At 34.5% G+C, this 14,728-nt stretch overlaps 1 protein-coding gene across 6 annotated transcripts in view; it reads right to left on the bottom strand.

The window, feature by feature from the left end:
* CFAP47 (cilia and flagella associated protein 47) overlaps positions 1-14,728 on the bottom strand; it is a 354,600-nt gene that overhangs the window by 239,031 nt on the left and 100,841 nt on the right. For 5 of the 6 annotated variants that reach the window (XM_053934673.1, XM_053934672.1, XM_053934674.1 and 2 more), the window contains exon 45: positions 9,035-9,215. In XM_053934673.1, the coding sequence (XP_053790648.1) occupies positions 9,035-9,215 (181 nt within the window). The remainder of the gene's footprint in view (positions 1-9,034; positions 9,216-14,728) is intronic. The other variant, XM_053934675.1, reaches the window with a different exon arrangement.

Here is a 14,728-nt window from a genome sequence, read left to right as displayed (position 1 = left end):
CAAGCAGAATCTGAAGAGATTTCCAATAAAGTGTAGGAGAGTCTTCCCAGCAGTACATGCAAAAATTTCCAAGAAACAACAGAGTGTTACCATGTAAGTTAGTTTCCTAAAAATCACATATTGAAGCATGCAAACAATATTATATATAGATTTTAGTAGTGCACAGATAAAGGTATTTTAAAATATCTCTTAAATCTAGCAGAAGAATTTAACATATATGTATTTCTGTAAATATTTTTAAAACTACACAAGCTACTACACATTTTTCAACAGCTACCATCAGAGATACCAGTGACAGTGCAGTATATTTGGCTGAGTATACCCAACAACTACTGAAATTCTATTAAATGCAGTAGCTCTCGTGACAGCTCATTAGACCTTTTTCTATGCCACATTTTGTACTCGAAGTATGAAAGTATGTCAATTCCAAAATTGACAGGGGTGTCCAAGCTGAAATATATTCATGCAAAGTCCCATTTTCCCAATCTGCAGCACACAGGAAAATTCCCCACTGTAATCTCCAGAGCAAGGAAGAAGCAATACAAATGCTGTCCATCTCTGCACAGAGCCAGGTCTAACAAGTCTGCTGCAAAGATTTCCTCCTCTGTGCTTGCTTACAGAAAAGATCAGACTCTTCCACAGGATTTTAAGTAGCCCTTTTAGGTCACGTTTCCAAAGGAGAAAAGAAAGTACATGAGAAACTCCAGTGATGGCCATAAAGAGTTCCCCAGTCCCAGCGTCTCTAAGAAACCTGAAAAACCACATGAAGACTGTAGCTGTAAAAACTGTAGTTTTACATGTAACAAAGACTGATTCTCTGCACTGTTTTCCAAGGTTAGAAAACAATGCCTAAAGCTGGAAAAAGATGATAAGTCAGAGACAAGGTTCTGTTGTACTTGAAGAAAGATAATACAGTGTACACAAAGATCCAATGTATTTCTGCGTGAGTTTTACTCTTGCACTAAATGGAAATTTTAATTAGTAATAACTAGGGTTATTTTTCCCCGAGTTGGACCCATATTTGAAAGACACATTTTCAAACAGAAATGCTTCATATAGAAAAATTTAAAAGAAAAATCATAAAAAGTGCATTCCATAATTATAATGTTTAGTACGGCATTACTTTATTTAAAAAAAATTGTTTCTTATGCATTTAGAAAATATATTTTAGAATAAGTCATTTGAATAACTTAAATATTATGTTCAATTACAATAAATCAAAAGGAAAGCAAGTAAATTGGTTATATTTATTCAAACTGATAAATATGTTCTGCAATGATACATGGATCCTTCAAATCAAAATAACTACAGAAATCATTTGTCTTCAAATTATAGGTGAAGATTGACATTTTTTTCCTTCAAAATGTTTTTAAATACCATAAAGTAAACTGGGCTTAAAAATGTCTCAGATTGGCATGTTTTGTTCTCTCAATCTCATAAGACATTCAACAAAGATTAATTTAGGGATATATTCAAAGATTTAATGAACATCACCCATGGGGCCACAGCTGGCTTACCTAACAATTTCTGAGAAAAGAGTGTCAACCGTAAGCCATGGGCATCATTTATTTAATTCCCATGTAGCAGGAAGCAGAGCCTGCATCCATCAAAAAGAATGAGGCTGCAAGCATTTCTTCAACAGTGAAAAGTCAGGCAGATCAATACAGGGGTTTGCTACAGCCTCCATCCCTACTCAGGATTTTTATTGTTTCACAGGGAAGCATTCCATATGAAATAAGCTGACAGTTTTATTTTCTAGATTTATGTCTGACAAATGCCTACAGGAAACATTCACTTGATCATATTGGATTTTGTTGTGAGACAGTTGTCAAAACAGGGGTATTTGCAAAAGCTAAACTTTCAGTGTGCAATTTCACCATGCATTGTTGGAAAACTAAATTATAGCACATAGGCACTGATCATGTCCTCTGGCAACTCCCTGGCCTTTTGTGCCATTTATTTATTGCAAAATACAATCTGATCACCAAAACTAACAAAGTTCATGTCCTCTGGTTCTTAAAAATCTTATAACTCATCATTTTAGATCTGCTTAAATTCAAATTAAGTCCTCTAACTGCATTAGCCTACAAACAGTACCTTTCAAAGAAAAGTAATGGCAGTTGTTTTGACATTAAAATGTAAGAAAAAACATATTCTGTAAGGTAGTAATAATGGCCCTTAGTGGTCACTGTTTAGCCTTATTACAAATTGTGGGAGGATGAAATGAGTAAAAATAGAAATGCTACTCTTCCACACCACAATCTACCGTCATAATTTGTGAAGGTAGGAAAGTATGTGCCTTCAGCAGTTCATCAAATAATTGCACATTATATTAGCTTTTGTTCAGGAATGGTGATTCTATCTATTCAGAATTTCAAAGCTAAATTTCTCACTGAACTTATCTCAGTCTCTGACACTATGCATGTGTCACAAACAACTGTTTAAATTAACTTCGAGACTGAATTTGCAGGTATGGACTCCTAGAAGGTTAAAAAAGCAAACATAATTAAGAATCCAGACTCTTCTGACTTTTGCTTACATATAAGGTCTTCAAATGGGCTCATCTAAATTAGAACATCACTCAGTAGTCTCAGAAAAAGCAACTACTCTTTTATATCCCCTACTGAGTGTTTAAAAGTTTTGAAATTATTTGCTGCCACTGTGTATGTTTATTTATTATTTCTTTTCACTTTATCTTAATCAAACAGATTTGTAGAAGGGCTTCTACAAAAACCTAACAACTGGTTATTTGTTCCTTTTTCTGTTTAGATACAGCATACCATTATACACCTAAACAAAAAGTTAAATACACTTAATCAGAAACAAGAATGAAAGCAGGTTTTCCTTAATTGATCTAAAAATAAAAATGGGAGACACTTTTTTTTAATGTCTTGTTATGAATATTCAGCAGATGTGTTTGTGTATCATTCAGAAGCCAGTGAGGAGCTGTGTGGCACTACAGTAAAGCAGTTGTAGGGGGCTGGTTGTTTAATAATCATTGAGCCTAATATTTATGAAAAATACTCACAGGCACTCTAGAAACAAGTGGTCACTACATCAGTGAGCAGTGCTGCCAAGGTTACTTAATACAGCTTTAAGAACCACGACATGAAGGTGTTTTCTTCAGCCATTTGATGAGTAGCCGCGGCTGGAAGGGATTAGCCAAATTATAAAGAATTACACTGATAAAATAGATCAAAGACTCTTGATCTAAAAACACAACAAAGAGCTAAGGTCTCGCTAAAACACACACTCAAAACTTACAAAAGTATTTCAAAACTGATTCTTTGTGAATGGAAGACTGAACAAAATTTCCCACAAACAAGGAAGAAAGCTCAGAACTATTACAAAGACTGCACTGAATGCATAAGGAAATATTACATGGAGAGAGGATCAAAACCAAGTCTTTTTTATCACTTACTGCAAAATAATAATTTAATGCATAATTAGTAATGAAGGCTTATAGTGAAAAGATATAATAAGAGCTAGCTAGAGACTTCTGTGGTGTGGTTCCTTTCTTTTTGTGATCTAGATTTCTCTGAAGAAAGGTTTTCTTTGTTTAAAAAAGATAAAAAAGTAAGTCACTAGTAGCTTTACCAGAAACCACAAAGAAGACAGAACAATACAAATAAAGTAACTGTAGGAACAATTACTGAGAAAGTAGAAAATATCTAGCAATTCTTAATAGTTCTGTAGACAAAGATTTTTCATCATTCACTGGGTAGAAAGGGGGGGGGGAAAGAAAAACAAGACAACTCTTCTTGGATATTCTTTGTAAGTGTAACAGCAGGGAGCCAACATTGTCAAATCCTGTAGGAAGAGGCAACAGAACTCCAATATTAGCTTTTGATACTGAATCTAAATTAGACAGCAAGGTGGAACAACTTTTATTCATTGAAAATTAGTTGTAAGATTTACTTATTTATATGGGCAATTTTGATGTGAAATAGTACAACCTAGCCATCAGAAAAAGGCTTTAGTTTTATATTCATGTCTAGGTTTTGCACGTTTATTTTTATAAATATAGGAAAAACTCTAAACCATATGGAATGACAAAAAGCATTCCATAGCAAGCAGTGTATGCTTGCCTTAGAAAAGTTCAATAATTCACATGCTAATAAACTACAGAAATTGCTAATCAGGACACACTTGCTTAGGTGCATATCCATTTGAAGATTAAAATCTACCACTACCTTATAGAACTGCACAAATCTATCATTACTGATGGAATATATTCATGTATTTATCATTCCATGATGGGATTTGGTTATTATTAAAAGGTATAAAAGAAGGTATTCATATGCTGGTACTGACATGTGCTGCTGCAATGTTTAGAACAGCAATTGCTATCAGCCATTTACTCCCATATATTTTCTTTCCTTTAAAAAATGTCTAGTCCAATTGCTATCAGGTTTTCTGCTAATAGCACAAGTGGCAATCTAAAGTCATTTCAAGGCAGAAGATTGCAAACAAAAAAACAGTTTGAAAAAAAGAAAATCAAATTAACAGGAAGCCCTTCTTATAAAGTACTCAGATGGTTCAGTATCGATGAACTGTCACAGGCAGCTCTGTGAGGTGCTCTGTCCCAGGAACTTTTATGTTTCCATTACTCAAAGGAATTGTCAGTGTCATGTTACAATGTATAAAGGCATAGCCTATTCCAGAAAATTCCAGAACTTCCTAATTCTGGGATAAATCCTTATTTAATACCAAAACACATATTTTGGATGTTTCTTTTAGCATTAGAATTTCACCAAACAATTCTTATATTAAGTCTTAACCTGACAATTGGAGCAAAAGTGTGTATCCTAGGAAAGCTCTCACTTTCTTTTTCAAAAGACTGAGTGATAGAAAGATTTTTGTTTCTCTTGAGTTTGTTCACATTTGATAAACCTCTCATTCACATATTTTTACAGAAATCATAAATTGCTTCATTACAAATCTCTGTCTTATGTAGAAAGTGCTGTACTTTCTGCATAGAGCACTTAACAGTCTTCACAGTCAGACATATTTTCCCTTTTTAAATAATTACAGGTAACCTGAAAGGAACCTCTTTCCCTCAGAGATCATGGAGTCATCAAGGTATTCAATCTTTCAAAACCTTGAAAATTACTATAGAACTTGGCTGACCCCTTCCTCATTTGCAACCTTCTGTCTGAAGTGTGGAACAAGAACTGGATGTGCTGTTCCAGTATTATGTTCTCTTTCATAATACAATAACAGCACTTTTCTATACCTGCACTGTATTTTTTAAGTTATGCATTCAAGGACCCTTGTTTTTCAAAATTTTACAAAAAATCCTTTGATGAAAGAACAATGGAGCTGATGTCAGAAAAACAGAGAGTGGGAAGTAAGGCTGACAGCTTTAGTTCACACTGTGAGATAAGTTCTCTGCTGCTTTGCACATTTCTCAAACATTCTGGGAGACATCACTGCAAAACAAAGCCTCCCCTTTCTACCTATGTTATTTCATCTTTGATCAGTAACATTATTTAGCATAAAAACCATGTTGTTCAAAGAAACCCAACTGCCTAAGAAGTTGTTCTGCTTAGTTAAAACTCAGTCAAAGCTGATTTTCAGTGGATTCACTGCAGAAAAGACAAATAGCACTGACTTTTACACTGGTTTTCACAGTTCTGCTTGAAAATTCACAGCTCTTTCCTTCTTTCCTAAACACAGTGGGTTTTGTGCTGCTGGACAGGACCAGCAAATATTCAGCAGAAAAAACGCTTATAAAAGCTATTCAACAGAGATAATATAATAGCTCTGACTTACCAAACATGGTCCTCACCTGCAGGAAGAGCATGCTCACTTACACAGATACAGCTTTGTAAAATAAGACTGCATGGCAGGAAATCTTAAATAATTATAGAGATTATAAACATATATATGCATTACAAAGTCAGTGGTGACACAGGTAAACAAAGTTACAACTCAAGTTACAAGTCTGAGCCATAAAGCCTCTCTATTCAAAGTTTCTCATGCTTTCACCTTTAAAAGGAACTTGTTAGTTTGGTGAAGCATGGAGCTGGTTTTGCATGCTACTTCTCTGTTGCTAAAATTTGGAGCCATTATTTTAGTCCCACTTGACATCTTATACTTTGAATTCTTTCACAGCATCCCTCTAAGAAAAAGGCAACATATTTCAATGTTGCAACATTTTTCAATTATGCCTAACATGACTTTCTTAATGTTCAATCTATCATTCTTTCGTTTGTAAAGCATTGCAGTTTTACTGTCAATTATGTTTCCCTGAGCTAATAATAACTCCCTAATATGGGAATTGAATTATTTCCCAGGTTATTTTTAATGAGAGAGGGAAACTAAAGCTCTTAAAGATCCCATTTGAGACAAAGGTGAACAACCACCATGGTGTGGTTAAACCCTACCAAATGGTTTAGCATGCAGACTTTGTTCCAAATATATAATTACATATTTGCTTGCACTAAAATTCATAGCTTATAACTATGTAAGAATTCCAACTAACTTCTTTCACAAAATCTGTGTCATTCCTAACTCAACAAAGTCTTTGTATAATCTTTGCAATTAGTGAAACTGGTTCCTAAGGAATCCCTTTCTGATGACTTTCCAATATTGAATTAACATTTGCTAAAGGTTTTCAATCTTGGAAATGTATTATTTTAGATCCATACAAGTATGCAGTATGGGTTTTGATCAAGATATTACACTTTAAGTAAGGTAAGCATGTTGTACTCTTTTTATCTATTTGATCTGTAAATAGTGCCAAAAATGTGATAAAATCATTTAACAAGATCTATTTTACAAGAAAATGCTTTGAGTGGCATTGATTTTTTTTTACCTTCTAATGCCCTGTTTGCAGAGTTCTTAAAACACTGGTTGCACACTTCCTGCTACTGCAATCTAAGAAATTCTGGTCCAAAGATTGATTTTAGTCAGCTTGCTTCCACTGTTGTTTTTCTTCATAAATATAAGCACTGTCATTTCTTCAGAGAACCAGCTACTCCCACCCTAGGGAAAACCACCACCATGCCTAAAATACTGCTGCTTTCTTAGACAATGATGTCAAAATTTTCAGATGAGACCAATGGTTTATCCAGGACCACCAGCTGGGGACTTCTGTCACAATATTGTGTTTTCTAAGAGCCTGTAAATCCTCCTGCATTTCCTCATTAGTGCAACAAATACACTGAATCAGTTGGCACTGTCTTCCTATTGAAGAAGGAAGACAGTTGTTTTCATGCTATTCAGTTGGTTATATTAGCTTCCCTTTCTGGATGTTCTTTACCTCATCACCTCTCTGAATTCACTACAAAAGCCCCATTTATTTTTCTGCATCATCTTGACATTTCCACTTCCTCCTGTAACTATTACCCATTCTAGAAAGAAAAAATATATATCAAAAAGATTGTGTACACTGCCATATGTATACACTGATTTTACATTGATTACTCTCCTCTTTCAAGTATTTGTTTAATATCATTTGATGAATAAAGAAGCAGCATGATATAAGAGTAAAATAACTACTTCCTTACTGTAATTTATAATAGTATATCATTTATTATAGTATGTTATTGAAGTCGTTCATTTCCTACATTCTTTATTATAATGTCATTTATTCACTATGTTTTTTTAGTGAAAACAATGCAATTAATATTCTAAATTTTCAGTTATATCCATTCACATTTAAAATAATTTTTTAAAAACATTTGAGCAGTTGCGAAGCAACAGTGATCTGCCAACTGGTCAGTTAAGAACCTTTGTTGTGAGACCATGATGGAGTTCCTGTCAGGACATCAGATCTGTGTGTGCAGAGTTGGCTCTCTTTCCCCCAGCTGTTATTCTGCTCTTCTACAGTGTAATCCAAAGAATCTCCTAAAACACTCAACAAAGACATTGACTATTTTTAGTTCACCTCTACAGTAATTATGACACAAACATATTGTTATTAACTTGACAATGAAAGATTTTAGGATTTAAATATCCCGCCACACGTGACGTGTTCCAGCCTTCAGTGTCACATCTATTCTGCAGCTTCTACTGACTGCTCATCCTGTAGTCCCTCACCAATCCTGCTTCTAATACTGCCATAACTATTGCTGCCATCTTCCTAAAAACACACCCTAAAATGTTTTATAGCAGGTGAATTCTACTTCAATTAAAGTATCAATAATAAAGACTCCTCAGAAAAAAATAGAGATTCTTTTTATTATTCCAGAATAGAATAGACAAAACCAAGATATACATTGAGTGTCAAAACAAAGACCAAGAAAGCACAACTTGGAAAAGTGAACTGCAAAACTATGCAGAAGGACTCCATTGATTAAGAACTGGTGAAACAAAACTAGATATGGACTGTGTATAATTCAAGTTTCTACAAATTTGCATGAAGCTCACCTCTGAGATTCCTTTTCCCCAGACTCCAGTTCTCTCAATGGCTCAAGCTGCTTGTGAGTTTTTTTAAGAAATGCAACCTAGAGTGCTTTAAAGGTTTAAATAAAGCATTTTTTTAAAAAAACAACAAGATTTCTGTATAAAATTTAAGATATTAGAAAAATTAGAGACAACAGACTGACCAAAGATGGCAAGATCACTCTGAAAGGTAATGCAGAACTGTTCATTAATGAGGGACACCATTAGCTGAAATCTCCCTCTGGCTGACTGAGGAGGGCAAACAAGAGATGTGATATGAGTAGCACAATTTGAACACAGATCCATGCTGGATGAGAAGTGGAAAGGAGAAATGGGAAGGGAGCATAAATTCAGGATCTGTCAGGCAAACAGATCACATTAATTTGTCTTATAGAGCAAGACTCCCGTGCTTGTGTGCCTTTGAGAAAACCAATAAACCAATGGCAAGTGGAAGGCACTGGTTTGAGCTAATATTTAGAACTTGGGTAGTGACAAGAAAGGCAAAGTTCATCAATAGTATCAACTATAATCAAAGGAAATAATCAAAGGAAAGAAAGATAATTTTCTGAATCTACTCAGGAAAACCTTAAAGATTATCTTGGCAAAAGAATACAGTCAAATTCGTCACCTTTAAGACTATTACCTGTTTTCTGAGATGCAGGGCATGAGGCTGATGAAGTGTTCAAATTAAGTCTGGCTGAAGATAACACCGGAATAGAGAACTTTTTAGGAACTTCAAAGAGGTGTTTTATGCTCACTTCTACACTGTAATGCACGTACTTCAGCTCGGGGGGGTGCCTGCGAGGTTTCAGAAGTGCATCTCTCTGCAAGTGAAGCAATAATGTAGACAGCTGAGCAATCATACTCAATTTTCAGGTTGAGAAATACGAAACTGTACAGGCTCAATTCTAAAACTGAATTGGTAATTAAGAAACTTACATAGCAATTTTGAGTGATCCAAATAAAAACTGACTTGTAAGTTATTTTTAGACATCATACATCTGAAACATTTGTTTAAGAATAATGCATTTTGAAATTTACAGTAAAACCATAGCCTACCCAGAAATAATCTCTGCTAGCCTTTATGCATATGCAGGAAAGGCAAGAACAGGGAAAAAAACATAAAAAGAAAAATATTTTGTATCAGTGGTAGAAAGATGCTTCTTCTCCTACTTCATAATGTTTCTGAGTAATAAGAAGCATGAAAAAGAAAAGTTATGTTGCTTTTTGGCAAGGGATAACTATTAGCTAACTGATATTTTAATGTTGAACATGTATTTTAGAAATATTGGCATTTAGAATCAATTCTAGAGACAATTAGCTCCTCCTCTTGGTAAAAAGCATTGCTAATCAACAGCATGAAACATATTAGTAAAGGATTAGCACAGCATTACAGGCATCTGAACCTCTTAATGAACTTAATTTGACTCCTGTAGGATAACATTACAAAAATACTGCAATGATTTAATACACTACTTGCTCAAAATTGCCATTTTCAATCCAATAACACACCATAATTGCAATGCTCAAGAGTAATTGTAAGCTGGACAAGTTTTAAACTGAGTAATGTCTTTGTTACAGACAAGACTTTGAATTAATGACTGCTGTGAATTATCTTGAAGCAAATCTAGGACAGAGATAAATATGGAAATATGCATGTTTTGCTAAGAAAACTGGTTTATTCTCAAAGTCTTTTGCTTTAAAATACTGCCAGGACTGCAGGTATCACAGTACATATTTCAGTAGGCCAAGGAACGCAAATCCATTGTGTGAATTCAAAAACTCAATTTAAAAGGAAAATGAGTGGTTCTGAAAGATATCCATTAGGTGTAAGATGGTCAAATTACTGTTTAAATCAAATAAACTTGGGTTCTGCATTGGGTTGGTGATGGGTTTTTTTTTTGGTTTGCTTTTTTTCCCCGTTTTAGTACAAATCCCACATTCTCTTGCTGGTTTTAGAAATGAGACCCACACTCTGCCATTGCTTTGTTTTGACCATTAATCTATCCTTCCACAGTGACAATACAGTGTTAAACAAAAAGTACAAAAGGACATTGGGAGCCTGATAAGATTTGGCTATTAATATAGGGTTTTTTGCACAATAAATATAGAAACAGTTAATTATTCAAAATTCTTGTTCTATGAAGAGCAATTGGACAGATCTATTTGCCTAAAAAATTCACATCAAACCAAATTCTTAGGATAGTTCTTGTACTACTGTATTTGCACAACCTTGTGCAAATATAATTTACAGAAGGAACAGGAAAAATTGTTATGTGAGTTGAAAATCTGAGCTCACTATTCACTCATTTCTATCATACAAGACTGGGCTCTGACATTACTCCCTCTCAAACGCACACAAAATTAATTAAAAAAATCATTAGGTACAAATAATTCAATTGCCATATTAATTGCAAATTCCACTTCTCTCTGATAGGAATGAAATGCCAGAATATTTTGTAGTGGAAAAAAAAAATTCATTCTAACTTGTAATGGGAGGTTCCCAACCAAAAGAAATACATACATTTACCAGTTTACATTTGACTTGCTCTTCTACGTAATCAAATATAAATTTATACCTAAAATTATTTTTATAACTAGACTATTTTCCAACACTGAAATAAAAATCCAACATGACTACTCAGTTTTGTTAAATTTTAATTGACAGTATAATTGTAAGATGACCTTTCCTGGAGTACTGAACACATTTGAATTATAATTATCTTGAAGAAATGTCTTATTATTTAAAAACTCACTGAAAGACTTTTTTTTAAATCTTTGTTCATGTCATCTCATTTTTAAATATAGGTTAGGGAAAAAACCCAGTTGGTTAGTATTACACAGTATATGAACATTTCAAATATTTCCTGGCACCTTGTAAACAAGTAAAGGATGAAAACATGTTTAATGAGACCTAGTGTAAAAAGAAAATTCTGCAACCATACACAAGACTAGACTTTGCTGCCTCATAGGCTAACTTTTCCAAGAGAAAATGTCAACACAATTCAGATGAATGTTGCAACTGCTCCAATTTTTAACATTTTTATGGGCAGTGAGAATTAAATGGAATTTAATATTTTTTAACTCTCATGATCAATGCAGATCTAAGGCCTCCCTACTGCAAAAAGAAAGACTCCAAGCACTTTTACTTCATCAACCTGATGGTTCATGATATTCCAAGTGTGGAAGTCTTATTACCAGCTAATAGTATTTGCATTCAGTTCCCAGGATTAATTATTTTCTTCGAATAATTTTTTTGGAAATCAATGGAGGGTATATAAAGCATCAGAATTAAACTTGATCTTGAAAGTCTCAAGGAATTTTTGATTTTCCAAGGTATTTTCTTAGATGTGCCACCTGCACTTTCTATGTGTAAAGGGTGGCAGATTCTGTTACAGGGTTCTGAGGCACTTCTCTCCTTCCTTGCATATTACTGCTCTTCAAGTCCTAATTTAGAACCATTTCTTCCTTCCAGAAATTAACTTCTAAAACTGCTTCTCATCAATAAAGAAATTTATTATCTTGGTCTCTCAGAACCCCTGTGGTCAATTGTGTTTGCCACCTCCCTTAATCCCATATCAAAAGATAAGTGATGTAATAGAAAAGACATCGGTCTCACTTGCAAATTCAGCAAATTGAAATCTGACCACAGGTCCTTTTCTGAAAAGTTCATTCCCACTCAAATGTATCTAATGCATTTTTTTATTTCCAGTACCTTCTCTGCTCAAGGACACCATGATTCTTCCTCAAAAAAACCCCACACCAGTTTTTAAAAAAGCAGTTCTTTACACTGAGCTTACAAATTTCCATAATCATACAGGAGAACACAAAAAATCCTTCTTGATCTCTGGGTGTCTATGAAGAGAACGAACTCTGAAGATCCAAGCTGGACAGGTGTAGGATGAGACTTTGCCACGTCAGCTGAACAGCAGAAGCCACAACCCCAAGTGCACAAGGTCTCCATCCATTTTTCCTTGATCAAAACTCAAACTCACCAACACCACTGTGGTGTACTAAAATGAAAACGCTCCATCTTGCTCAGTCACATGGACAGCAGGATAGAAAGGAAATGCACAATGTCCTAACATCTGGAGTATGGCAAATGTGGTGTCCACACTCAGATGAGACACATTCAAAAGGAAGCAAAATGGCCTAAGTAAATACTTTTTACAGCTTAACAATGAGGGCACACCTGGACACAGCACAAAGTTAAAGCTTTAGCTCTGGGATTCTTGTACAACAGGACTTTTCCTATCATAATGTCTAGTTACACAAGGAGATTATCGGCAGATATGAAGAAAAAGCCCTGTATCTAGCAATTGGGTCTAAAACTAGGCGTGTCATTTTGAATCTCACTTCACTGACTGCAGCATCCTTTCCCTCACAGTCCCAAGTAAATGAATTCTCATATTGTTATTGCTTTTTTCTTCACTTTCCTCTATTTACTACATTTAGTAACCTTAGTCTAAACATGTTCTTCTTCCACAGTCTCTTATCTTTTTTCCAATACCCTCTTCCTTCCCTTGTTATCTATGTTCACCTAAACACCCCCCTTTCACCCTTCTCTTATTCATCATTACTAATTACTCACAAAACAGCCTTTGTTAATTATTCACTATAATGCCAAACCCAACATTAACACTGTCTGAGAGTTCCATCCTATATTATCTTTACTACTACCCAAAAATGTTTTAGGAGGAATTAAAGAAACTCACAAAGTAAGAGAGTAACACAATTTTATGGAAAAAATATTTTAAAAATCATTATTTGTTGTCGCTGTCGAGCAGGACGGGAACAGAGAACTCCAGATCAGAAGGCAAAGAAAATGAGCTCTGATTTATTTCAAATGCACCGCTCTATATATAGAGAACATCAAGAGGACTAATTTCATTGGTCTTAGAGTAAAAACATCTCACACCATTGGTGGGCAGTGAATGACGCACAGTGGCAGAGCATATCTATAAACAATGTGAATAACAAGATCGATTCGAGAATTATTTACATTCTTTCCCAACTGTTTCCCAGGCTCTTGCCTGGTTAAAAAACCTTTCTCTTTCTCTCTGACTGAGCTGAGAATATCCACAATTTGTTACTAATTCCAATAATTTAAACAATCAAAATACATGTTTGTTCCTTATGGGAAAAAAAAAAAAAAAAAAAAAAAAAAAAAAACAGTAAAAACATAGTAAAAAAGTACCTAGGACTTTTAGGTGTGTATAGATGGGTTGAGTAAAAAATTATACCTCTAGTTACTGATTATGGATATCCAGTTTGACTCCAAAAACACAGCCCACCTTTACTGCTGTTTTCCATGTGACTTAAGTAAACATGACAAAAAATTGCAGTTTAGAGAGACTGGAAATCATGCAATTATTTAGTTATTTATTCTTCAATTTGACATGATAAAATTGGACCAGTAGTACTAATGTAAGGGTATTTTCTCTTCTGTCCATCTATTGTCTAACATGATTCTACCTGCAGGAAGCAAGTAGAAAGGTGGAACAGAAATCCAAAAGAGAAGAACAGATTTCTAAAGACTCTGGATTTCTCTATAACCTAAAACATGTACCCCAAAGAAGTTTGGGAGCCCAAATAATTAATTGAACTGTGGGTGCTGTAGATTGGCTTTTTTTCTTTTTTGCCTTTTTATTGTGGGGAAAGGACAGAATTTAGACCACCTAAAACAAATTTCAGCTCCAATTTTCACTGCAGAATATCAACCTCCCTCAAAAAAGGTTTCTCCAGTTAATGCAACCAGAATTTCTATGTTAGCACCTTTAAACAGATAGATGGAGAGAATTTATTACAAAAAGTTTTTAGGAATATGTTTCATATTTTAGTCCGCATAGTGGATATTGAGATTTTTTTAATGTGCAAACTCTTTTCTATGCCAGTAGAAGAACTTCTCCCCTGTATTTGTCATAAGCAAGTATAAGACTTTGTGTACATGGAACAGAATACTTCTTTCTGCACATTAGTTTCATTTCTCACTTGATAATTCATTCAGTGCTAGTATCCACCATTATGTGTTTTATAAGGTAACTAAGCTAATTATCATCCAATCTTCCCCAATACATGTGGTTTTAGAACTCATATTGCATCTTAGCATGTCTGGTGGTGCAAGAAGTGTCCCTATTATGTTCAGTCTTGATCCCACACACAGCTTCAGAACAGTTAGACTTTTCATCAAGTATTTGCAAAGTTACTGTGATATTAAGGGACTTGAATTATGAAAACTCAATAAAAGTTTACCACAGCAGTGGATTTGCCATGATGCCAAAGGAGATTGCTTGAGTCTAGATGACATGATTACAATTGCTGTCCCACTCCAAACACA

The sequence above is a fragment of the Vidua chalybeata genome, chromosome 2 (genome assembly GCF_026979565.1).
Source record: "Vidua chalybeata isolate OUT-0048 chromosome 2, bVidCha1 merged haplotype, whole genome shotgun sequence".
Lineage (NCBI taxonomy): Eukaryota > Metazoa > Chordata > Aves > Passeriformes > Viduidae > Vidua > Vidua chalybeata.
The sequence above is the reverse complement of the archived record's forward strand: the minus strand, read 5'-3'. Positions and strand labels throughout refer to the sequence as shown.